General features: G+C 41.6%; 1 protein-coding gene across 4 annotated transcripts; it reads left to right on the plus strand.

Annotated features, from left to right (window-relative positions):
• LOC115139583 (ankyrin repeat and SOCS box protein 2-like) lies at positions 1-27,604 on the plus strand. 4 transcript variants are annotated; one of them, XM_029677131.2, is made up of 10 exons: positions 1-126; positions 6,866-7,168; positions 10,067-10,201; positions 11,140-11,297; positions 11,672-11,827; positions 12,210-12,455; positions 12,589-12,760; positions 16,471-17,044; positions 24,245-24,398; positions 26,640-27,604. In XM_029677131.2, exons 2-10 carry the CDS (start codon positions 6,873-6,875, stop codon positions 26,795-26,797), a joined length of 2,049 nt encoding a protein of 682 aa, XP_029532991.2. In that variant the 5' UTR covers positions 1-126; positions 6,866-6,872; the 3' UTR covers positions 26,798-27,604. The 4 variants fall into 4 exon arrangements, with proteins under 4 accessions (XP_029532991.2, XP_029532993.2, XP_029532992.2 ...); XM_029677133.2 differs by having other exon boundaries at positions 2-107; XM_029677132.2 differs by lacking the exon at positions 1-126 and adding an exon at positions 2,295-2,495.

The raw sequence follows: 27,604 nt of genomic DNA on the forward strand, positions 1-27,604 counted from the left end.
GCTCAGAGCCCTCCACTGTCAGAGGAGTGGAGAAGTCTTAGTGGGGGAAAGTGAGACTAACCAGAGAAGAAAAACACTTTTTAAACTGTTTTTGCCTCTGGAGAACGGTAAGAGCTTGGGTGGAAGGTAAGACAAATTTTGGACTATGTTGTTCTTCCCTGTATTATACTTATGCTAAAAATAAAATTCTACTGAGCCATTTACTTTATTTTCATATTCTTATCTTTTATTATTACTTATTGCATTGTCGAGAAGGAACCTGCAACCTGCAAGGGCTCCCGAGTGGTACAGTGCTCTAAAGCATTGCATCTCATTGCTTGAGGTGTCCCTACAGACAGACACCCTGGTCTGAACCCAGGCTGTATCACAACTGACCACGTTTTTTTATGACTAAATAGATGTTGGCAAAATACCTCCCTGCACATTTTCACTGCAAAAAAGCTGCAGATTAGGATCAGCACGGAGGGGTGTGTGTGTGTGCCTGTGTCATCAACTTGCTGCAGGCAGACAAGTTTGCTGTCACTCAGTCAGAATACACATCAGCATTTAATATTTTTGCCCTAACCTTTCCCCGCTTGCTAGATAGTATGGACATTGATGGCTTGACAGCAACAGTCCTCGACATGTGATTTCTCATAGTAGCAATCTAAATGATCAGACCGAAAACATGCAAGGAAAACTGATCAGGTGAAATTATGAAGCGAGTGGAGAGGAGAAATATAGCTTAAATCTATCCAATCAACACAGCAGGATTAACATATAGCCTGCCCTTCTCTTTACAGCAGCCAGTTGAGTTATTGAGACCACATAGAACCTTGCACATGACTGACTGACATTAATAAGATAAGTCCTTGCCCCCCACATTTTTTTTCTATAACGGATAATTACAAAAAAACTTGATCATAATCATATCCAGAAAATGACATTATCCGTTACAAAACTCCTTTGTGCGACTACTCGGCCCATCCCTAATTATTGTGTACAATGGGAGTTAGCCTTATTAGTTGACAAGCCACTTGCACATACTTCGGTTTTGCAGTTACATTCAACTACGTATTTATTTAGACAGTGATTCTAAAACGTTTAACTTGGCTCTATATTCCAACATTTTGGATTTGAGATAAAAATAAATAAATGTGGTGACAGTAGGGAATGTCACATTTTATTTGATGGCATTTTAAAACACTATCTTTTTTACCATTTAGAAATGAAAGCACCCCCATTTGAAAGTGTCATAAGTATTTGGACAAATTCACTTATTGTAAATTAAAATTAGTCAAAAGTGTAGTACTTGGTCCCATATTCATAGTATGCAAAGTGTCGCGGATCCCCTGGTACTGCTGCTCATTCCATTCACCAGCTCCAGAAGTCTACGTCTAGGCATCACTGAACTGGATACATTACCACCAAACCTGGACTGTCTTGTCTCATTACGCACACCTGGTTCCCATTCCTCTTGATTAGTATGTGTATATACAGTTGAAGTCGTACATTTACATACACCTTAGCCAAATACATTTAAACTCAATCTCAATTCCTGACATTTAATACTAGTAAAAATTCCCTGTCTTAGGTCAGTTAGGATCACCACTTTAATTTAAGAATGTGAAATGTCAGAATAATAGTAGAGAGAATGATTTATTTCAGCTTTTTGTTTCTTTCATCATATCCCAGTGGGTCAGAAGTTTACATACACTCAATTAGTATTCGGTAGCATTGTTTTAAATTGTTTAACTTGGGTCAAATGTTTCAGGTAGCCTTCGAAAAGCTTCCCACAATAAGTTGGGTGAATTTTGGCCCATTCCTCCTGACAGAGCTGGTGTAACTGAATCAGGTTTGTAGGCCTCCTTGCTCGCGCACGCTTTTTCAATAATGCCCACACATTTTCTATGGGATTGAGGTCCAGGATTTGTGATGGCCACTCCAATACCTTGATTTATTGTCCTTGACTTTGTTGTCCTCCCTTGACTTTGTTGTCCTCCCTTGTGAAGTGCACCAGTCCCTCCTGCAGCAAAGCACCCCCACAATATGATGCTGCCACCCCCGTACTTCACGGTTGGGATGGTGTTCTTCGGCTTGCAAGCTTCCCCCCTTTTTTTCCAAACATAATGATGGTCATTTTTTGTTTCATCAGACCAGAGGACATTTCTCCAAAAAGTACGATCTTTGTCCCCATGTGCAGTTGCACATTGGAGTCTGGCTTTTTTATGGCTGTTTGGGAGCGATGGCTTCTTCCTTGCTGAGCAGCCTTTCAGGTTATGTTGATATAGGACTCATTTTACTGTGGATGTAGAAAAGGCCCATGGAGTTGGTGGAATACTCCTTTAATTCATTGCCATTTACTCAGCTGGGCCAGGGGCGCTTTAATTAGGTCAGGTGGAAATGTCCGACAGATCTCAACTCCATAAAAGGAGGAAATTGCCATCGCCTGATCTCGCTGCTTTCTCTTCCTTAACTCCATCTCATTCAGAAGTTCTGTGCGTCCATGAATCCACGTAAGTCCACCGACTCTGTTACCTTTCATGTTACCTTTCTGAATTATCTGTGGCGATCGGGAGAGTGGGCCATTCAGTTATTGTTTATAGTTATCACCGCGGAGCGCGGCTTGGAGCGCAGCTTCAAACATATTATGTAATGTGAATTGTCAATGACCACATTCCCTGTTTGTATTCTTTTATGATAAATAGTTACGAGCCTAAATGACTCACGGATGATTACTATTGACTTCTTCATGACCTGGACTGTTGAATTCCCTCAATTATGTTAATAATGAATGATATGATTTGATCTTTGATTATGAATTTGATTGTATACATGTTGTTTGTTTCCTTTGTGATGCAGCACAGACTACCCAGTAAATATACCACTTTATGGTTAAAGGAATTCCTGCCTCAGTCTCATACATTCCTCTGTCAACTGACACGTGACCACCTGTTCACCTTCATTGTCAGTCATCCTACCTGTCCAGCTACCCACACAGATTCCACTAATCTTTCAGTGGATATAGATACTTTTGTACCTGTTTCCTCCAGCATCTTCGCAAGGTCCTTTGCTGTTGTTTTGGGATTGATTTGCACTTTCTCACCAAAGTACTTCATCCCTAGGAGACAACACGCGTCTTTTTCATGAGCGGTATGACGGCTGCGTGGTTCAATGGTGTTTATACTTGCGTACTATTGTTTGTACAGATGAAAGTGGTACCTTCAGACATTTGAAAATTGCTCCCAAGGATGAACCAGACTTGTGGAGGTCTACAATGTTTTTTCTGAGGTCTTGGATTTCTTTTGATTTTCCCATGATGTCAAGCAAAGAGGCACTGAGTTTGAAGGTAGGCCTTGAAATACATCCACAGGTACACCTCAAATTGACTCAAATTATGTCAATTATCCTATCAGAAGCTTCTAATGCCATGAAATCATTTTCTGGAATTTTCCAAGCTTTTTAAAGGCACAGTCAACTTAGTGTATGTAAACTTCTGATCCATTCAGAATTCTGATACAATGAATTATAAGTGAAATAATCTGCCTGTAAACAATTGTTGGGAAAATTATTTATGTCATGCATAAAGTAGATGTCCTAACCGACTTGCCAAAACTGTAGTTTGTTAACAAGAAATTTGTGCAGTGGTTGAAAAACAAGTTTTAATGACTCCAACCTAAGTGTATGTAAACTTCCAACTTCAACTGTATGTGTTCTCTGTTCCCCATTGTCCTTGTTGGTTATTGTTATCATGTCCGTTGGTTATGTGAGCACCTGTGCTGTTGTATCGGCCATCATTCAGATTTTTTTTTTTTAGGTCACTGTCTATTCAATGAAGTTTCATTGGGAAACTAGATTTTTAAGGGACTTTTTTCAGTTCCTACCGCTTCCACTGGAAGTCACCAGTCTTTAGAAATTGGTTGAGGTTATTCCTTTGTGTAATGAAGAAGTACGGCCATCTTGAATGAGTGTCATTTGAAGTCTACTTTTTGAGAGAGGAGCATGACTTAAAGTAGCTTGAGTTTGTTGTCTTCCTGTATTGAACACAGATAGTCCCGTATTCAATTTGATCGATTATTAACGTTTAAAAATACCTACAGTTGTATTACAAAAGTAGTTTGAAATGTTTTGGCAAATTTTACAGGTAACTTTTGAGATATTTTGTAGTGACGTTACGCAAGTTGGAAGCTGTGTTTTTTTGGATCAAACGCGCCAAATAAATGGACATTTTGGATATATATCGACGGAATTAATCGAACAAAAGGACCATTTGTGATGTTTATGGGACATATTGGAGTGCCAACAAAAGAAACTCGTCAAAGGCATTAATTATATTTTTATTTCTGCGTTTTGTGTTGCGCCTGCAGGGTTGAAATATGCTACTCTCTTTGTTTACTGTTGTGCTATCATCAGATAATAGCATCTTATGCTTTCGCCGAATAGCCTTTTTGAAATCTGACATGTTGGCTGGATTCACAACGAGTGTAGCTTTAATTTGGTATCTTACATGTGTGATTTAATGAAAGTTGGATTTTTATCGTATTTTATTTGAATTTGGTGCTCTACATTTTCCCGGACTGTTGGCCAAGTGGGACGCAAGCGTCCTGCCTATCCCAGAGAGGTTTTAAATAAAACTTGTATTATTTTTTATTGATCACAATTCTAGATTTCTAGCCCCTTGATATTATTGTTGGATCTGGTTTTAATAGCTAACATTTCAATGCCATAATAAATAGATATGCCAATAGTGGACAGCCTTGTTTAACTTCTCTTAACAATTTAATACTTTCTGAGAAGTAGCCATTATTTACTATTTTACACCAGGGGTTGCTATACATAACTTTAACACATTGTATAAGAGATTCTCCAAAATTAAAATTGTCCAGGCATTTACATATGAATTCCAGTCATACTTCATCAAAGGCTATGAATACCAGGCCTGGTATTGATCTTTATATTTACCTCTTGGATCCTGTTTCAGTAATCATTAAATAAGACCTTCTTGCTGAGTATTTAAGATTTTTATAGGAGTGGTTAAAGCATGTTAATAACGGACCTTTGAGTACATTGAAAAATATTTGATATACGTTTGATATACCAGCCCTGGAGTTTTCCCGGACGTGAAGGCTTTACTTGCATCTAGAAGTTTCTCCTCTGTAATTAGGCCTTCACATGAGTGTTTCTGTATACCTGTTAATTGTACACTATTAATATTAAAAATCCTTACAATTAACTTCAGTTAGTGGAGATGGAGGAAATGAAAACATATGATTATGAAAACATATGATTGAAGTACTTCGCCTTTCTCTTTCAAAATATAATTTGATGAATCATGGATCACTCCATCATTTGTAACTTGTTTCTGTAAAATGTTGGTAGCATTTCTATGTTGAAGATATGGTAGCATTTCTATGTTGAACATAATTACAGTTTCAACGGAAAGTATTCAGACCCCTTGACTTTTTCCACATTTTGTTACAATCTTATTCTAAAATTGAATAAATTGTTTTTTTCCTTATCAATCTACACACAATACCCCATAATGCCAAAGAAAAAAAAGCTTTTTTAGAATTTTTTTGTTAATTTATTGTTTATTATAATACATTCAGACCCTTTACTCAGCACGTTGTTGAAGCACCTTTAGCAGCGATTACAGACTCGATTCTTCTTGGGAATGACGCAACAAGCTTAGCACACCTGTATTTGCGGAGTTTCTCCTATTCTTCTCTGAAGATCCTTTCAAGCTCTGTCAGGTTGGATGGGGAGCATTGCTGCACAGCTATTTTCAGGTCTCTCCAGAGAAGTTCAATCTGGTTCAAATCCGGGCACTGGCTGAGACACTCAAGGACATTCAGAGACTTGTCCCGAAGCCACTCCCACGTTGTCTTGGCTGTGTTCTTAGAGTCATTGTCCTGTTGGAAGGTGGACCTTCATATTAGTCTGAAGTTCTGAGCACTGTGGAGCAGGTTTTCATCAAGCACTTCTCTGTACATTGCTCCGTTCACCTTTGCCTCGATCTTGACTAGTCACCCAGTCCCTGCCACTGAAAAACATCCCCAAAACATGATGCTGCCACCACCATGCTTCACAGTAGGGATGGTGCAAGGTTTTCTCCAGAAGTGATGCTTGGCATTCAGGCCAAAATTGTAAATCTTGGTTTCATCAGACCAGAGAATCTTGTTCTCATGGTCTGAGAGTCTTTAGGTGCCTTTTTCCAAACTCATAGCAGGCTGTCATGTGCCTTTTATTTTGGAGTATCTTCCGTCTGGCCACTCTACCATAAAGGCTTGATTGGTGGAGTGCTGTAGAGATGGTTGTCCTTCTGGAAGGTTCTCCTATCTCCACAGAGGAACTCTAGAGCTCTGTCAGAGTGGCTATGGGGTTCTTGGTCACCTCCCTGACTAAGGCCCTTCTCCCCCATTTGCTCAGTTTGGCCGGGCGGCCAGCTTAGGATGAGCATTGGTGGTTCCAAACTTCTTTCATTTAAGAATGTGTGTTCTTGGGGACATTCAAGGCTGCAGAAATGTTTTGATATGCTTCCCCAGAAAACCTTTGGTTTTGATTATCTGGCCACTGTCTACAAATGCTCAGTTTTTTGCATTTGTGGCACGTAACCAATGCAAGTCAATATCCCTGATAATCCCATTTTTGCATGTCATGTCCAAATCATCTACACAATCAGAACCCATATGTATTTTTGCTATTTGGGTAAACTATTCCTTTAATCATGGTCTCTAGATGGACGATATTGTGGCACCTGCTAGGACCAATCTTGGGCACCACTGGTGTAGGTGCCAAGGAATGGGTCTCAAGATCCAACATGGTGGACATAATGCATAAAGCATCATATGTAACCGTTATATTGCATGCTCTCTTTTCTTTCCAGATCCAACATGGCAGTTGCCAGCAAGTCCATGCCTGGCTCCACTATCGGCCCCACTCTGGGGTTTGATGACTACACTCTCTACAGCAACCTGTCAGATGACGAGCTGATGCAGCTGGCTATCGAACGCAGCCTTAGTGATCCCCACAATGCCACTTCACTGGGTGAAGCCAGCAAGACCTCCACAGCTCTAGGCAGAAGAACAGTCCAGTTCAGGGAAAATCCACCCACAACTACACCGAACCCATCAAATCCACCTAGGGAGGACCCAAGCCATAGGCCGCCTACTGCCAACCCACCTGACGCGTGTGTACCAGCTGAAAAGACCCTTCATTGTTTTTCATGATCCACTTTGGGTTTTGGGCCCCCATTTATATTAAGTTGTAGGCTACGGATAGTTACGTGTATTTCAAATTCATTGGCATAATACATGTATTTCTTTTGAACATTTATTTGATTTAACTAGGCAAGTCAGTTAAGAACAAATTCTTATTTACAATGACAGCCTACCAGGGTTAGGGTTAAGGCCTTGTTAAGGGGCAGAACGACCGATCTTTACCTTGTCAGCTCAGGGATTCGATCCAGCAACCTTTGAGTTACTGGCCCAACACTCTACCTGCCTAGTGGTAGCACTATAACTGTCCTTATTTTGTATTTTTTTATTTTCTTTATTTCACCTTTATTTAACCAGGTAGGCTAGTTGAGAACAAGTTCTCATTTGCAACTGCGACCTGGCCAAGATAAAGCATAGCAGTGTGAACAGACAACACAGAGTTACACATGGAGTAAACAATTAACAAGTCAATAACACAGTAGAAGAAAAAAAAAGAGAGTCTATATACATTGTGTGCAAAAGGCATGAGGAGGTAGGCGAATATTTACCATTTTGCAGATTAACACTGGAGTGATAAATGATCAGATGGTCATGTACAGGTAGAGATATTGGTGTGCAAAAGAGCAGAAAAGTAAATAAATATAAACAGTATGGGTAGGTAAAATTGGGTGGGCTATTTACCGATAGACTATGTACAGCTGCAGCGATCGGTTAGCTGCTCAGATAGCAGATGTTTGAAGTTGGTGAGGGAGATAAAAGTCTCCAACTTCAGCGACATTTGCAATTCGTTCCAGTCAGAGGCAGCAGAGAACTGGAACGAAAGGCGGCCAAATGAGGTGTTGGCTTTAGGGATGATCAGTGAGATACACCTGCTGGAGCGCGTGCTACGGGTGGGTGTTGCCATCGTGACCAGTGAACTGAGATCAGGCAGAGGTTTACCGAGCATGGACTTGTAGATGACCTGGAGCCAGTGGGTCTGGCGACGAATATGTAGTGAGGGCCTGTAGTGAGGGCCGACTAGAGAATACAGGTCGCGGTGGTGGGTGGTATAAGGTGCTTTAGTAACAAAACGAATGGCACTGTGATAAACTGCATCCAGTTTGCTGAGTAGAGTGTTGGAAGCTATTTTGTAGATGACATCGCCGAAGTCGAGGATCGTTAGGATAGTCAGTTTTACTAGGGTAAGTTTGGCGGCGTGACTGAAGGAGGCTTTGTTGCGGAATAGAAAGCCGACTCTAGATTTTATTTTAGATTGGAGATGTTTGATATGAGTCTGGAAGGAGAGTTTACAGTCTAGCCAGACACGTAGGTACTTATAGATGTCCACATATTCTAGGTCGGAACCATCCAGGGTGGTGATGCTAGTCGGGCGTGCGGGTGCAGGCAGCGAACGGTTGAAAAGCATGCATTTGGTTTTACTAGCTTTTAAGAGCAGTTGGAGGCCACGGAAGGAGTGTTGTATGGCATTGAAGCTCGTTTGGAGGTTAGATAGCACAGTGTCCAAGGACGGGCCGGAAGTATACAGAATGGTGGATCAGGGAATCGCCCGCAGCAAGAGCAACATCATTGATATATACAGAGAAAAGAGTCGGCCTGAGAATTGAACCCTGTGGCACCTCCATAGAGACTGACCGGACAACATGCCCTGTAGAATAATTTCAGGGCATAATGCGCAGACAGGGGTATGGTGGGGTGCGGGTACAGCGGAGGTAAGCCCAGGCACTGGGAGAGGTTGAGAGAGGTTGTATCTCTGGACATGCTGGAGGTATCAGGGGTATGAAGAGTGGAACTAGGGGCTCCATTGTAAACTAAAACAATGATAACTAACCTGAACAACAGTATACAAGGCATATTGACATTTGAGAGAGACATACAGCGAGGCATACAGTAATCACAGGTGTTGATTGGGAGAGCTAGCTAAACCAGTAGGTGAGACAACAACAGCTAATCAGCTAGCACAACAACAGTACCTTATCTATAGTTACAGTGTAGAAAATAAAAGCTTTCTCTGATTATTATATGGATCTCGTCAGTAATGTGTGTCTATGTATCACTATACAGACATCTCCTTCAAAGCAAATGTAGTATATGTTTCCAGATTTATACAACCTTTGGTGGGGTTTGGCCATTCGATTTCATATGTAGGTTGCAGACTTCATAAGTATGCATGAGTGGCGGTTTCCTCGAATAAATGACTTGACTCGTGCAGTGTTTACTTAATGATGTAGGATCTTAATTTGATCACAATTTTTTGGTGAGAATTCCTGCGCTGAAGGAAATGCAAATGAGCTTTGTGATTGACATAAATTCACAGAAAATCCGCGCTAACACAGTTATATTAACAGTACTGCACTTTTCATGTAGCCTAATTTTGGCCAGCTAATAGCCTAACCACAATCAAAAACATTCTGGATTAAACATTGAAATCCTCTTGCTGCAGGATTATTTTGCTGCAACAATACCAGTCAAAATAACTTGACTAATAGTGACTCTATAGTTTTTCACAAAAACTTGGTGGTACCAGGGTTTAAAAAAAAGATAACTTATTAGTACCCTGCAACTGTGCATGTTGGATATGAACTATGCACATGCATTAAGCCTACCACTTAGAAATGCTTTCGGAGGAACACTTGAGCAGTGGATTGTGATGGTGGACAATTACTTTAGATGGCTGTACTGTATTCATTGATACAGAGCTTTCCATAGTACGCATGTCAGCAATGAAAGTTGTTTCAGGATTCAAATATTTCACTTTGAAGAAACACAATAGACAATTAGATTAAGGACACCCCATATTACTTTCATTTATTTGATGTATACATTTGCATAAAATGTGACTGTCAACTAATTATATCTCACCGTTCCTGTAGCAGGAGAAGGACATGTGAAGAAAGAAGGAAATGTGGAGACATTGTGGTGACTCATTTTGTAACTGGCAATGGAAAGCGCATGCTGGCATATCACAGAGGCGATGGCTCCATTCAGTACGTGCCAGACACAGAAAAGTAAGTGTGTCCTTTCACAGATGGTATTTAGCAACATATATTGCCTTCACACCAAGACATGAACACTTCAGTATATGTAATAATGTTTCTATAATATGTGATGACATTTGTTGTACTTTGTACATCATTTTTCCACGTTAAAGAATACAAACCTGTTGAGATACCTGCTGGGATTTCCACCACTTTTCAACCTCATATGCATTATCTCCAGCAACATACCAAAGTGTACATACTGTATGTGAAAACGATGCATTTCTTTTACAATACAGAACAACGAAAAGAAGAACAACAATGCACAACAGCGGTTTTCAAAACCTGCAACGTTTCTAGCCAGGGGAGGACATTTTCCTGCTCACCACGTGACCGCGATACTCATAGTCTTTGAAAATCACTATATTTAAAAATGTTTTTACTTTTGATGACATCATCAAATTGCACTTTTTTTATCGTAGATTTTTAATCACAGTGCCATTTTCACATATATAGACAATGGTTTGGTGTTGGAAATAATAAATGAGGTAGAAAAGTGGTGAAATTCACAACTTAAGTAACCAATGTCTTTCCAACACCATAAACCCTAACTAAGGATGTGTGTATTTAATTTGAATCCACTTTCCATAACTCAAAGATAGCAAATCAATAAAATATTCACTAATTGAATTTGAGAATGTTCTGGATTGTCCCTTTAAAGGACTGCGAGATTCTGGCAATTAAGCCGTTTCTCTACTTAGCCAGAGTCAGATGAACTTGTGGATATCATTTTATGTCTCTATGTGCATTATGAAGGATGCTAGAGGTAGTTTTGCGAGCCATTGTTAACTAGCATTAACGCAATGACTGGAAGTCTACAGGTACAGTAGCATATGTTAGCTCTTCTATAGTTTATGTGGGCTAGGGAAAAAGGCAAGTGGATGATGATGGGTATGTTTGCCTATTAGGGAACAGGACCCTATTGTGAAAGCCATCCTGAATGGTGATGTGACTACGGTACGAGCTATGGCTAATAACATACTGCGGCCTGACAAGTATGGATGGATCCCGCTGCACGAGGCTGCATATTATGGCCAAGACCAGTGTGTCAGAGTTCTTCTTGGGGGTAAATGCAATTTAAAACCCCATAGATGTACTGTACATGTATAGTGAGTGGTTCCTTGTACATTTAGTAAAGTCATTATTTGCATCATTGGTTGTTGTCCTTTTTTGTAAGGCTGGTATCTTTATATTTTATAGTCCCATTTAAGCTGGTACTTACCTGTTATTTACTGGGAAAGTGTGTAGTGGTAACAATGAACTTTTTCTAGTCTCATGTTAAAGAATACAAAAGCAGTCCATACCAAATGGTGCACCCATTTTACCAAGTAATTACCAAGTATTTAACCATTTTACCAAGTAAATGCCAGCTAAATAGCAGACTGTAAAATACAATGTAAAATAAAGTATATCCAAGTGTTCTTCTTTCCACTTTTCAAGCTCAACCTGGTGTGATTAACACGTGCGACCTGAAAGGCCGGACCGCTCTCATCTTGGCAGTGGAAAGCGAAAAGGTGGCCTGTGTAGAGGCACTTCTGGAGATGGGAGCTGACCCAGACCTTGCCAACAAGGAGAGAGAGAGCCCCCTCTACAAAGGTAAAACATTTGCCTTTAAGACCTACTAAGACCTACAATATCTGCCAACCACTTTGTTATTATCCTTTTACTTTAAGCATAGTAAGTCATAGGCTACTGATAGTAAAATAACTTGTTGGGTAGCAAGATCAGAAGACCGGGATTTTTTTTTTAGCTGAAAAACATGTTGAATACATGAAGGGGGAGCACTTGTGAACAAGGGCACACTTCAGGAGAAAGGAGAGGTTATTGGGAGACAGGGACGGCTTGATATAGAAATACAGCTACACCCAAAATCTGCCATTACAGATGGCCTCTCCCAGTATCCTCTCAAGCTGTCTTGAGTACCCCAGAAAATTCTTCCATATAACTGCTGTCTGTCAATCTTTGACATTTTCCTCAGGTTGCGAAATGGACAATGCCGAGATTGTGGCCATGCTTCTGAATCACGGTGCTATGGTGAACAAATACTCTACCCAGGGCTGGACAGCTCTCCTAGAGGCTGTGAGCCGCAACAACGTTGAGATCTGTGAGATGTTAGTCCGGAACGGGGCTAAGCTCAACCCAACCAACATGTCCGGTATCACACCACTTTCTACTGCAGCCCAGAATGGACATGTGGAAACACTTCGATTTCTTATTAAACACGGTATGGGTATGACTTCCCCTGGGAAAAAAAGGATGAATTCTGTAGGCCAAATGGCATTTCACCGAATTGAGGCTGTAACCATAGATATAACAAAAAACTTTTCTAACTGTACATCGTTCTGAATATGTTCTAGGTGCTGATGTCAATAGCGAGGCAAGTGATGGGTCCACAGCTCTGTATGAGGCGGCTAAGAATGGCCATGAGGACATTGTGGAGATTCTTCTTTCTCAGAAAGCTGTCGCAAACAAAGTGGGAAAGAAAGGACTTCTGCCACTACATATCGCTGCCCAACAAGGAAATGATGGGTAGGTGAAATTAGCTTAAATTGCCTTGAAACATGGTTAGATTACAAATATCCCTGCACAGCACCCTTAACACTAGTACTCGCTAAAGAAAGCACTGTTGGTCATCCTCTTTAGCTTATGTATCAGATTCATCTACTGTGTTGTTATTAGTATTAGAGGTGTAACAACATGGCTATACTTGTTTTTGTAATCATATCTGTAAATTGACAGTTGATACTCATGATCAGAAAAAGCTTAAGTGTTTTATTATGCCTAAGTATCTGTGTGCTTCATTCTATAGCTAGAAGACTCTCCAGGAGTGTTCAAATCTCTTCAAGCACAGATCTGTGAAATCGCCAAATTCAAAATACAAAATCGTAATATTAAACATTAATGAAAATACAAGTGTCATACATGATTCTTTAGCTCAGAATCTTGGTAATCGAACCGCGTTGTCCAATTTACAATAGGCTTTACGGCGAAAGCATAGCATTTGATTATCTGAGGACAGCGCCCCACAACAACATATGTTTTCAAACCAGCACAGGTGTCATAAAATCATAAATAGATATAAAATAAATCACTTACCTTTGAAGATCTTCCTCTGCTTGCAATCCCAACGGTCCCAGCTACACAATGAATGGCCGTTTTGTTCGATAAAGTCCTTCTTTATATCCCAAAAAGTTTAGTAGGCATCATTGAGTTCAGTAATCCACCAGTTCAACATGAAGACAAAGAAGTCCCAAAAGTTACTGGTAAAGTTCATCCAAACAAGTCAAACAATGTTTCTAATTAATCCTCAGGTAGTCTAATATCGAAATAAATGATAATATTTGATACCAAGACTAGTATGTTCAATAGGAAAGGAAAATAACAAAGCGCGCGCCCTCGTTCACGAGCGCAAAGAGACTACTTTTGCCTTCGTGCTCCCCTTGGATAAACTACTATTCCTCGTTGGTTTTTCTAAAGACAAGCCTGAAACCATGAATAAAGACTGTTATCTAATGGAAGCTATAGGAACTGCAATCTGGGAGGTGTAAGTCATAGTTTTCAATAGCTTCACATTTGAAATAGCTGGGAGCTAAAAAAAAAAAAAAGGATTTCCCTCTGGTTTTTGCCTGCCATATCAGTTCTGTTATACTCACAGACATAATTTTAACCTCTTAGACAACACTTTGAAGTTTCTAAATCTATCCAATTATAGCAATTATATGCATATCCTGGCTTCTGGGCCTGAGTAACAGGCAGTTTACTTTGGGCACGTCAGACAGGCGGAAATTCAGAAAACTAGACCGTGCGCTAAAAGCTTAAACTAATAACACAAATGATTGTATTTTTCTTGTCTATATTGAATACATCATTTGAACATTCACAGTGTAGGTTGGAAAAAGTATGTCAACCCCTAGGCTAATGACTTCTCCAAAAGCTAATTGGAGTCAGGAGTCCAATCAATGAGACGAGATTGGAAATGTTGGTTAGAGCTACCTTTCCCTATAAAAAACACTCACAAAATTTGAGTTTGCTATTCACAAGAAGCATTGCCTGATGTGAACCATGCCTCGAACAAAATACATCTCAGAAGAACTACGATTAAGAATTGTTGACTTGCATAAAGCTGGAAAGGGTTACAGAAGTATCACTAAAAGCCTTGATGTTCATCAGTCCACAGTAAGACAAATTGTCTGTAAATGGAGAAAGTTCAGCACTGTTGCTACTCTCCCTAGGAGTGGCCGTCCTGCAAAGATGACTGCAAGAGCACAGTGCAGAATGCTCAGTGAGGTTAAGAAAAATCCTAGAGCATCAGCTAAAGACTTACAGAAATCTCTGGAAAATGCTAACATCTCTTTTGACGAGTCTATGATACGTCAAACATTAAACAAGAATAGTGTTCATGGGAGGACACCACGGAAGAAGCCACCACTGTCCAAAACAAACCTTGCTGCCCATCTGAAGTTTGCAAAAGTGCACCTGGATGTTTCTCAGCCCTACTGGCAAAATATTCTGTGGACAGATGAAACTGCAGTTGAGTTGTTTGGAAGGAACATACAACACTATGTGTGGAGAAAAAAAAGGCACAGCACACCAACATCAAAACCTCATCCTAAATGTAAATCATGGTGGAGGGAGCATCATGATTTGGGGCTGCCTCAGGGCCTGGACAGCTTGCTGTCTTCGACGGAAAAATGAATTCCCAAGTTTATCAAGACATTTTGCAGGAGAATGTTAGACTATCTATCCACCAATTGAAGCTCAATGGAAGTTGGGTGATGCAACAGGACAATGACCCAAGATGGAGCTTGAGAAGCTGTCTATAAATCAACAACAGAATGGCGTCAACAGAAATTACACCTTCTGGAGTGGCCCAGTCAGAGTCCTGACCACAATCCGATTGAGATGCTGTGACATGACCTCGAGAACAGTTCACGCCAGACATCCCAAAGAATATAGCTTTACTGAAACAGTTTTGTAAAGAAGAATGGTCCAAAATTCCTCTTTACCATTGCATGTCTGATCCACAACTACAGAAAACTTTGTTTGAGGTTATTGCTGCCAAAGGAGGGTCAACCGTTATTACATCCAAGTGTTCACATACTTTTCCCAACCTGCACTGTGAATGTTTACACAGTGTGTTCAGTAAAGACCTGAAAACGTATAATTGTTTGTGTGATATTAGTTTAAGCAGACTGTGTTTGTTGTGACCAAGATGAAGTTCAGATCAAATGTTATGACCAATTTTATGCAGAAATCCAGGTATTTCCAAAGGGTTCACATACTTTTTCTTGCCACTGTAAGTGCTGCCTGTCTTCCCAGTGGTCTACTTGGTGTGTGAACTGCTGCCTTCTCATAATTTGCAGGTAGTTGTTGACACATTAACTAGGATCAAGGGGCAGGATAATTTGCGACTTGTTTTGGTGCGCAACATGAGCTCATGGGACTCTCATGAAGTGTTTGATTTGATTTTCGATTACATTTGATTTGAGGGACAATAGCGTGCTGAGTACCAAGCAGTTATCAAGTTTGGTAGGCTACTAATGACCATCAGCATTATCCAAGCTTGGAGATGCCAAACATGTCTAGAAATGCACACGTTTTGTACTCTTATAGGAAGCAATTACTCTCGTATTGCTGACTACAAATGATCTATAACTGGGGTAATAACTCACTAACTAGCAAAATATGAATAAAATGTGCACACATGGCTACATGCAGCTCTCGCTTTGATCTCAAAACAAGTGCATCTACTCACTACCACTCATGCTGTAAACGTGGGAGTGCAGTTCAAAATGAATGGCACAGATCCGTATGTGACCCGATTCAGGAAACTAGGCGTATGTTGTGACTTCACAGGAGAGCTGTTTGAACGTAAAAAATATTGTTTTATCAAAATGCGTTTTTTGCCAGAAATGCCTTCTCGAACATGTGAACTTTCGTGTACCTTAGAATCAAACTTTTATGCCATCTGTAAATATGAATACAATTGTTCAATTACAAGCCTAGTTGGTTTAGCCACAGAAAAAGGAAGTAACCTTTCCGCTAGCCATGATTGGCTGAGATAATGAGTGTGCTGGACATGCAGAGATGAGTTTGGATTGGTCTATCATGTCTATAATATTCACATTTCTGAAAGACGTGGGAACTTTGGGAAAGTTTTAGGGGGAAATTGCAACCCTAGCCCTTAATCCTCAAATCTGGGCACCCCCTAATTCCCCCTGTGTGATTTTCTATTTCAGTATCGTGTCGTTGCTGATCAAAGCCACCAGCAAGTCCAGAGTGAAACGCAGTGGCATCAGTCCCCTCCACCTGGCCGCCGAGTACAATTGGGATGAAGTCCTGGAGGTCCTGATCAAGGCCGGCTACGATGTCAATGCCGTGCTGTCGGAGGAACGCTCCAGGATGTATGAGGATCATCGTAGAACAGCGCTCTACTTCGCCGTCACCAACGGCAACGTGGACACGACCACCATGCTTCTAGAAGCCGGTGCCAACCCAAACCTGGACACATTCAACCCGCTACTTGTGGCCATGAGGCAAGGTAGTATTGAATTGGTCACTTTGCTGGTGGAGCACATGGCCAACGTCAATGCCTACATCCCCACTCACCCCACCTCATTCCCGGTCACCGTCATGTTCAGTATGAAGTATCTGTCCATGCTGAAGTATCTGATGGACAACGGTTGCGATGCCCTCTCCTGTTTTAGTTGCACTTACAGCAGTGGTCCACACCCACCCCTTCAGGAAACCTCTGAGAGAGATGATTTGCGCTACAATACCGATATGCGCAGAAATACCGGGGAACCTGTTCAGGTAAATAGAATAGGAGTGAAATGTTTAGTGTGTGAGTGTATAATATTTTCACATACAGTAGGGTACATTTATTTAGGGATCCCTTGATAAAGATGAGAATAGAAGACTGTATAAAATAAATACATACTGAGCTCTCTTGTATGCTAAAAAAATAATAATAATTGTATACTAATGCAATTGTTCAGAGAAATGCATTTTGTATAACAAGCCATTTAAAAAACCTCAAAAGGATAGCGGTCAAAATGATTGGATCCCCTGTTTTCAAGACTCCAGCACCCTCCCCTTGCAAACACTGAGCCTTTTTCTCAAGTGTTTTATGAGATTGGAGAACACATAGAGGGGGTTATTCCTCCATACAGAAACTTTTCAGATCCCTGATATCCTTCATCTGCGCTTATGGATTGTCCTCTTCCATCCAAACCATAGGGGTTCCACTCAAGAGACTGAGATGGCCATTGCAAAATGTTTATTTGCAAAAAACATTTATTTGTGGATTTGTATGTGTGCTTGGGGTTATTGTACTGCTGGAATGTCCACTTTTGGCTTCAAATTTCAGCCTCCTGGCAGACGAAACCAGGTTTTTGGCAAAAATGTCCTGGTACTGTCGCGGTCGTCGAAAGAAGTAGACCAAAGTGCAGCGTGGAGAGCGTACATTCATTTTTTTATTTAAAATGTCGCCAACAAAACAAGAAATGAAAAAACAACCGTGAAGCTCACAGGGCTATAGTGCCACTAACAAAGATAACTACCCACACTCAAAGGAGGGAAAAAGGGCTACCGATTCCCAATCAGAGACAACGATAGACAGCTGTCCCTGATTGAGAACCATACCCGGCTAAAACATAGAAATAAAGAAACATAGAAAAATGGATCTCTAAGGTCAGGGCGTGACAGTACCCCCCCCCCCCCCCCCCCTCCCAGCGGACTCCGGCCACAAAACCTGAACCTATAAGGGAGGGTCTGGGTGGGCATCTATCCGCGGTGGTGGCTCTGGTGCGGGACGTAGATCCCGCTCCACCTCTGGCTCACCCAACTTTGGTGGCGCCTCGTCGACAATCCCGGACTGGGGACCCTCTCTGCGGGCCCCGGACTGGGGACCTTCGTTGCGGGCACCAGACTGGGGACCCTCGTGGTAGGCCCCGGACTGGGGACCCTCGTTGCTGGGCCCGGAAAGGGGAAACATTTAAAGGGGAAACATTTAAATTCAAAGCATTTAAATTCAAAGCCCAGACCCAGTTTTGTTGTGTGTCTTATTTCTTGTTTCACAATAATAAATAAATATTTTGCATCTTCAAAGTGTGTTGCATGTTGTACAAACCCCCCAAAAATACACTTTCATTCCAGGTTGTAAGGCAACAAAATAGGAAAAATGCCAAGGGGGGTGAATACTTTCGCAAGCTACTGTATTTAAATATTAGGACAAGCAATGTCAGAGTGGCATTGACTAAATTCAGTAGAATAGAATTCAGTATATGCATCGGAGTTGAGTAAAGCAGAATGTAAACGTTATTAAAGTGACTAGTGTTCAATTATTAACGTGTGCAGTGATTCTATGTACAGTGGGGAGAACAAATATTTGATACACTGCCGATTTTGCAGGTTTTCCCACTTACAAAGCATGTAGAGGTCTGTAATTTTTATCATAGGTACACTTCAACTGTGAAAGACAGAATCTAAAACAAAAATCCAGAAAATCACATTGTATGATTTTTAAGTAATTCATTTGCATTTTATTGCATGACGTAAGTATTTGATCACCTACCAACCAGTAAGAATTCCGGCTCTCACAGACCTGTTAATTTTTCTTTAAGAAGCCCTCCTGTTCTCCACTCATTACCTGTATGAACTACTCCTGTTTGAACTCGTTACCTGTATAAAAGACACCTGTCCACACACTCAATCAAACAGACTCCAACCTCTCCACAATGGCCAAGACCAGAGAGCTGTGTAAGGACATCAGGGTTAAATTGTAGATCTGCACAAGGCTGGGATGGGCTACAGGACAATAGGCAAGCAGCTTGGTGAGAAGGCAACAACTGTTGGCGCAATTATTAGAAAGTTCAAGATGACGGTCAATCACCCTCGGTCTGGGGCTCCATGCAAGATCTCACCTTGTGGGGCATAAATGATCATGAGGAAGGTGAGGGATCAGCCCAGAACTACACGGCAGGACCTGGTCAATGACCTGAAGAGAGCTGGGACCACAGTCTCAAAGAAAACCATTCGTAACACACTACGCCGTCATGGATTAAAATCCTGCAGCTCACGCAAGGTCCTCCTGCTCAAGCCAGCGCATGTCCAGGCCCATCTGAAGTTTGCCAATGACCATCTGGATGATCCAGAGGAGGAATGGGAGAAGTTCATGTGGTCTGATGAGACAAAATAAAGCTTTTTGGTCTAAACTCCACTCGCCGTGTTTGGAGGAAGAAGAAGGATGAGTACAACCCCAAGAATACCATCCCAACCGTGAAGCATGGAGGTGGAAACATCATTCTTTGGGGATGCTTTTCTGCAAAGGGGACAGGACGACTGCACCATATTGAGGGGAGGATGGATGGGGCCATGTATCGCAAGATCTTGGCCAACAACCTCCTTCCCTCAGTAAGAGCATTGAAGATGGGTCGTGGCTGGGTCTTCCAGCATGACAGCAACCCGAAACACACAGCCAGGGCAACTAAGGAGTTTCTCCGTAAGAAGCATCTCAAGGTCCTGGAGTGGCCTAGCCAGTCTCCAGACCTGAACCCAATAGAAAGTCTTTAGAGGAAGCTGAAAGTCCGTATTGCCCAGCGACAGAATGATCTGGAGAAGGTCTGTATGGAGGAGTTGGCCAAAATTCCTGCTGCAGTGTGTGCAAACCTGGTCAAGAACTACAGGAAACGTATTATATCTGTAATTGCAAACAAAGGTTTCTGTACCACATATTAAATTCCGCTTTTCTGATGTATCAAATACTTATGTTATGCAATAAAATGCAAATTAATTACTTAAAAATCATACAATATGATTTTCTGGATTTTTGTTTTAGATTCCGTCTCTCATAGTTGAAGTGTACCTATGATAAAAATTACAGACCTCTACATGCTTTGTAAGTAGGGAAACCTGCAAAATCGTCAGTGTATCATATGCTTGTTTTTCCCTACTTTATATAGGGGAGCAACATCTAAAGTGCAGGGTTGAATAGCCGGGTAGTACCCAGCTAGTGATGGTTATTTAACAGCCTGATGTCCTTGAGATAGAAGCTGTTTTTCAGTCTCTTTGGCCCAGCTTTGATGCACCTGTACTGACCTTGCCTTCTGGATGATAAGTGGGGTGAACAGGCCTTGGCTCGGATGGTTAATATCCTTGATGATCTTTTTGGCCTTCCTGTGACATCGGGTGTTTGTAGGTGTACTGGAGGGCAGGCAGTGTGATGCATTGGATAGACGTACCACCCTCTGGAGAGCCCTGCGGTTGCGGGCGGCGCAGTTGCCGTCTCAGGCGATGATACAGCCCAACAGGATGCTCTCAATTATCCATCTGTAAAAGTTTCTGAGGGTCTTATGGGCCAAGCCGAATTTCTTCAGCCTCCTGAGTTTGAAGAGGCGCTGTTGTGCCTTCTTCACCACACTCTCTGTGTGGGTGGACCATTTCAGATTATCATTGATGTGTACGCCGAGAAACTTGAAGCTTTCCACGTTCTCCACTGCTGTCTCGTCGATGTGGATAGGGGCGTGCTCCACGTGCTGTTTCCTGAAGTGCCCGATCAGCTCCTTAATTTTGACGTTGAGAGTGTGGTTATTTTTCTGGTCCAACTCTGCAAGGGCCCTCACTTCCTCCGTGTAGGCTGTCTCGTCATTGTTGGTAATCTGACTATCCTACCGATCCTCGATTTCGGCGATGTCATCTACAAAATGGCTTCCAACACTCTACTCAGCAAACTGGATGCAGTCTATCATAGTGCCATCCGTTTTGTCACCAAAGCACCTTATACCACCCACCACTGCGACTTGTATGCTCTAGTCGGCTGGCCCTCGCTACATATTCGTCGCCAGACCCACTGGCTCCAGGTCATCTACAAGTCCATGCTAGGTAAAGCTCCGCCTTATCTCAGTTCACTGGTCACGATGGCAACACCCATCCGTAGCACACGCTCCAGCAGGTGTATCTCACTGATCATCCCTAAAGCCAACACCTCATTTGGCCGCCTCTCGTTCCAGTACTCTGCTGCCTGTGACTGGAATGAACTGCAAAAATCGCTGAAGTTGGAGACTTTTATCTCCCTCACCAACTTCAAACATCAGCTATCCGAGCAGCTAACCGATCGCTGCAGCTGTACATAGTCTATTGGTAAATAGCCCACCCATTTTCACCTACCTCATCCCCATACTGTTTTTTTAATTTTATTTATTTATTTATTTACTTTTCTGCTCTTTTGCACACCAATATCTCTACCTGTACATGACCATCTGATCTTTTATCACCCCAGTGTTAATCTGCAAAATTGTATTATTCGCCTACCTCCTCATGCCTTTTGCACACATTGTATATAGACTGCCCATTTTATTTCTACTGTGTTATTGACTTGTTAATTGCTTACTCCATGTGTAACTCTGTGTTGTCTGTTCACACTGCTATGCTTTATCTTGGCCAGGTCGCAGTTGCAAATGAGAACTTGTTCTCAACTAGCCTACCTGGTTAAATAAAGGTGAAATAAATAAAAATAAATAAAAAATCAAGCCTACTACTGTTGGTGTAAGGTAGAGGGGACATGATCCTTAATTAACTAGCCTCTCAAAGCACTTCATGATGACAAGTGAGTGCTACGGGGCGATCGTCATTTAACCTGTCTGCTACCAGTGGGACGGTAGCATCCCACCTTGAAAAACAGCAAGTGAAATTGCAGGACGCCAAATTCAAAACAACAGCAATCCCATAATTAAAAGTCCTCAAATATACAAGTATTATACACCATTTACTTCTACACCATAAACTTCTTGTAAATCCAACCACAGTGTCTGATTTCAAAAAGGCTTTACGGCGAAAGCACTCCATCTGATTATGTTAGGTCAGTGTCTAGTCACAGAAAACCAAACAGCCATTTTCCAGAAAAGGAGAGGGCTCACAAAAGTCAGAAATAGCGATTAAATGAATCACTAACCTTTGATCTTCATCAGATAGCACTCACAGGACTTCATGTTACACAATAAATGTGTGTTTTGTTCGATAAAGTTCATCTTTATGTCCAAAAACCTCAGTTGAAATTGGTGCGTTTATGTACAGTAATCATTGTCTCAAACAAACATCCGGTGAAATTTCAGAGAGCCACATCAAATTACAAAAAACTCATCATAAACATTGATCTAAGATACAAGTGTTATGCATAGGATTAAAGAAACTTCTCCTTAATGCATCCGCTGTGTCAGATTTCAAAAAGGCTTTATGGCAAAAGCACACCATGTGATTATGTTAGGTCAGCGCCTAGCCACAGAGAACCATACAGCCATTTTCCAACCAAGGAGAGGTGTCAAAAAAGTCAGAAATAGTGTTAAAATGAATCACTTACCTTTAACAATAAATGTTTGTTTTGTTCGATAATGTTCCTCTTTATGTCCAAAAACCTCAGTTTTGTTGGTGCGTTTAGATCAGTAATCCAAAGGCACAATGCGCACTCACAACATCTAGATGAAAAGCTTTTAAAAAGTACATTAAAAGTTTGTAGAAAAATGTCAAACGATGTTTAAAATCAATCCTCAGGTTGTTTTTGTCACAAATTATCGATAATATTTCAACCGAACAAAAGCTTCGTCAATAGAAAAGGAGAAAAAAGTGGCGCGCTCCCGATCACGAGCTTGGCTCATGTCTGGAAATTTCCATTGTCCACTCATTGAACGTGCTGTATCTCCCTACATTTTCAGAGTAAAAGCCTGAAACAATGCATAAAGACTGGCCACATGTAGAGGAAGCCATAGAGATAGTGAACTGGGTCCTAAGTCTTTGTATGGTGGATAGGCTTTCAATGGAAAAACAGCCTTTCAAAATAATAGTACTTCCTGGTTGGATTTTCCTCAGGTTACTGCCTGCCATATCAGTTCTGTTATACTCACAGACATTATTTTAACATTTTTGGAAGTGTGTTTTCTATCCAAATCTTCCTCTGTGTAGGCTGTCTCGTCATTGTTGGTAATCAAGCCTACTACTGTTGGTGTAAGGTAGAGGGGACATGATCCTTAACTAGCCTCTCAAAGCACTTCATGATGACAAGTGAGTGCTACGGGGCGATCGTCATTTAACCTGTCTGCTACCAGTGGGACGGTAGCATCCCTCCTTGAGAATTCTCTTGGGATGTAATACGGCCATCATTTGATTGAGGTATTGTAGATTGGGTGAACAAAAGGACTTGAGTTTCTGTATGTTATCGCAATCACACCATGAGTAGGTAATCATGAAGCATAGACCTCCGCATTTCTTCTTCCCTGAGTTATTTCTTCCCATCTGCACGATGAACTGAGTACCCAGCTGGCCGACTGGATGGAGACAGTATATCCCCAGAGAGCCATGATTCCATGAAACAGAGTATGTTACAGTCCCTGATGTCTCTCTGGAAGGAGATCCTCGCTCTGAGCTCGTCTACTTTATTGTCCAGAGACTGAACATTAGCGAGTGATTTACTCAGAAGCAATGGAGGGTGTGCCAGCCTCCTGAGTCGGACTAGAAGTCCATTCCGAATACCTCTTCTCCAACAGCAGTGACTTCGAGCAGCCTCTGGGATAAGTTTAATTGCCTTGTGGGTACGAACAAAGGATCCAATTAGGGAAAATCTTATTCCTGGTTGTAATGCTGGTGAGTTACCGCTGCTCTTACATCCAAAAGTTGTTTCCGGCTGTATGTAATAATACAAAAAACATTCTGGGTTAATAAAGTAAGAAATAACACACACACAAACAAACTGCAAAATTGCTTAGGAGCTAGAAGCAGAGCTACCATGTCTGTCTGCGCCATCTTACTTTCTATACAGGAACCGAGAGCTCATTTTTCTTTATTTTCCTGTTGAAGTGTCCTTTGGTAAGGAATGTTTTTGGGGATTTACTATGTAACAATGTTTAACAACACTGTAATCACCAATGTAACTGTCATGATGTTATGTTAGCACATAGGTATTTGGGACACTTCTTACACTTCTTGTTAAGTGGGGACAATTGCTTTTTGTGTTTCCATCATTAGTTTTGTGAGATAATCTCTACTCGGGCAATGAGCCGCTGGGCAGGACCCATCATAGACGTACTCCTGGATTACGTTGGCCAGGTGAAACTCTGCTCCAGACTCACTGAACACCTAGATAGCTTCAAGGACTGGGAAGTCATCAAGGAGAAAGCAAGTGAGTGTCCCCGGCTTCCAAACAGACGCACATATGCATACATACTGTAGAAATACACCTACACAATTACACATATTACACAACAGAAGGTAGCATTTGGTGTAGGGGTACAGTATGTGTGGTTGATAACTAGGGTTCAATACCAGCATGTTACAGTGGTGTCGCGACCTGAATCTCAGAGCTAATGTCTAGCCAGCAGCTAGAGGGTTGCTTCTCTGAACCTCATTTAGTACGTAGACTCAAGCAAGGCTGTTTCTCCTAGTGCAGCCTGCCCTGCCTGTCTCCCAGACTCTCACCAGCAGCCTATCCTCCTTATTTATTTTCAGAAAACAAATTGGAAGGCCAGAATTGTGGGGGGATAGCACTAATCATGTTTATGCAACCTAATAGTCAGCCTTAGAATACTTCCAGAGCCAATTATGTTCCCCCATGATGAAAGGGGGTTATGAATGAAAAAGTTTGGGAAGCACTGATCAACCGAATGGTTAGCACAAATCATGGGCAACCCCATGATTTGGCCTATTTGTTTATAGTCAGTATACATTGCTACACAGTTATTTTCAGGTCTCTCCAGAGAAGTTCAATCGGGTTCAAGTCCGGGCTCTGGCTGGGCCACTCAAGAACATTCAGAGACTTGTCCCGAAGCCACTCCTGCGTTGTCTTGGCTATGTTATTAGGGTCGTTGTCCTGTTGAGGTTTTCGTCAAGGATCTCTCTGTACTTTGCTCCGTTCACCTTTGCCTCAGTCCTGACTAGTCTGCTAGTCCTAGCCTCTGAAAAACAACCCCACAGCATGATGCTGCCACCACCATGCTTCACTGTAGGGATGTGCCAGGGTACCTCAAGATGTGATGCTGAGCAATCAAGCCAAAGAATTCAATCTTGGTTTCATCAGACCAGCGAATCTTGTTTGTCATGGTCTGAGAGTTTTTTAGGTGCCTTTTGGTCAACTCAAAGCGGGCTGTCATGTGCCTTTTACTGAGGAGTGGCTTCCGTCTGGCCACTCGACCATAAAGGCCTTTTGGTGGACTGCTGCAGAGATGGTTGTCCTTATGGAAGGTTATCCCATCTTCACAGAGGAACTCTGGAGCTCTGTCAGAGTGACTATCGGATTCTTGGTCACTTCCCTGACCAAGTCCCTTCTCCCCCTGATTGCTCAGTTTGGCCCAGCTGCCAGCTCTAGGAAGAGTCTTGGTGGTTCCAAACTTCTCCATTTAAGAATGATGGAGGCCACTGTGTTCTTGGGGACATTCAACCCTGCAGAAAAACATTTTGGTACCCTTTCCCAGATCTGTGCCTCAACACAAACCTGTCTCAGAGCTCTACTGACAATTCCTTTGTCCTCATGGCTTGGTTTTTGCTCTGACTTACACTGTCAACTGTAGGACCTCATATAGACAGGTGTGTGCCTTTCCAAATCATGCCCAATAAATGTAATTTACCACAGGTGGACGCCAAGTTGTAGAAACATCTCAAGGATGATCAATAAAAACAGGATGCACCTGAGGTAAATTTCTACTCTAATAGCAAATGGTCTGAATACTCATGTAAATAAGGTATTTCTGTTTTTAATACATTTGCAAAAATATCTCAACATGTTTTCGCTTTGTCGCTATGGGATATTGTGTGTAGATTGCTAAGGTGTTTTTTTTATTTAATCCATTTTAATCCACCTCTTTAAGGAATACCTAGGATAGGATAAAGTAATCCCTCTCACCCCCCCTCCCCCTGAAAAGATTTAGATGCACTACTGTTCCACTGGAGGTCATAAGGTGAATGCACCAATTTGTAAGTCGCTCTGGATAAGAGCGTCTGCTAAATGACTTAAATGTAAATGTAAATGTAAAATAAGGCTGTAATGAAACAAAATGTGGACGAACTCATGGGGTCTGAATACTTTCCCGAAGACCAAATTATCAGGAATGTTTTGATGTGTTTTCCCTACAAAATTTACCAGAAACAAGCATTTCACAGTTATTTATTTGTTTATATATATTAAATCTCCAGGGGGAGCATGTCCCCAGACCCCCCGTGGAAGGGTGTTGACCCCCCCTAACATGCAACACAAAGTTACGCCCTTGGCTGCTGGGGTTACTGCTGTGATGAGGGGGGATGTCATGTACGCACGCACACAATGCACTGCCCAAACGGGCACTTATTTGGAGTGACTTGTGCACATGTTATAGGTATATATATGTATACAAACATGTACAACCTCATATATGTTGTCATTGTCTTCCAGCGCCACCACGTCCACTGATGCAGCTGTGCAGGCTGAAGATCCGCCAGAAAGTTGGAATCCACAGACTGAGGTGCATCAACAAACTGCCCCTCCCACAACAACTGATCAAGTACCTCAACCATGAAGAGTGCAACCAAGAACAGTTTGGTGAAGACTAATGTGTAAAATCATAGTCAAAGTAAGAGACAACAGAGTGAATACAGCACAAAATCGCTTCACATATTCATTGTTTTTAGTGTGATATTAGAGCAATAATATAGAGTAGAGTGCGTTGAACCTAGAGTTCACAATTAAACTTTAAGACCAGACTAAGGTAGACTTACCAAAGTCGGTAAGTGTGTGTGCTTGCACTTCACTTCAGACAAACTCCTCATGAGGGTGCCAAATGACTTCACAGAGGATGGATCCATGAATGAAGTTCTTTTGACACCACCATTCCTCTTGCCCTCTAGCATTGGACTGAACTACTACTGTACCACATAACCCAACCTAGTGCATTATTCATGCAATGTACTGTCCATGTTATGATGGCTCACATTTGACAACATATAATAATCTACAACGTTGTCTCTTGGATTGTTGTTCAATTACATTATGACCATTAATTGGATTGTGAATTATCACAAACATCCATATGGTAGAGGCAGCTGTTTTAGTCTTGAAATAGGTCTATAACAAGCTGTTCTGTATCCATGACTGAACTGCATTGGTCAGTATTAAAAACATAGTATGTAATTGCAAAACCTGTCAAGGCAATGGAAACTACTTGTCAACAATGTTGATTGACAGATGAACGCCTTTTCTGTAGAATTCATCACTTGATCTGTAAGACGTGTGGGAATCTGGTTCCACTTCTAGCACAGTGGTCCACTCTGTCCAAACTGAGGAACGCCACAGAAGATGGCTTTGTTAGACTGAGGTGCTATCTTTAGCTCACAGCTCATTTGAACTGTGTAGTGAAAAGT

This window comes from Oncorhynchus nerka, linkage group LG13, assembly GCF_034236695.1.
Source record: "Oncorhynchus nerka isolate Pitt River linkage group LG13, Oner_Uvic_2.0, whole genome shotgun sequence".
Taxonomy (NCBI): domain Eukaryota; kingdom Metazoa; phylum Chordata; class Actinopteri; order Salmoniformes; family Salmonidae; genus Oncorhynchus; species Oncorhynchus nerka.

Bases quoted from the DNA above. Each gene is read 5' to 3' on its own strand.
- LOC115139583 (XM_029677132.2), top strand. From the start codon at position 2,383: ATGTCCGACAGATCTCAACTCCATAAAAGGAGGAAATTGCCATCGCCT. The intron at 12,456-12,588 runs GTATGGGTATGA...AATATGTTCTAG, and splicing joins TCGATTTCTTATTAAACACG to GTGCTGATGTCAATAGCGAG. The intron at 12,761-16,470 runs GTAGGTGAAATT...TTTCTATTTCAG, and splicing joins GCCCAACAAGGAAATGATGG to TATCGTGTCGTTGCTGATCA.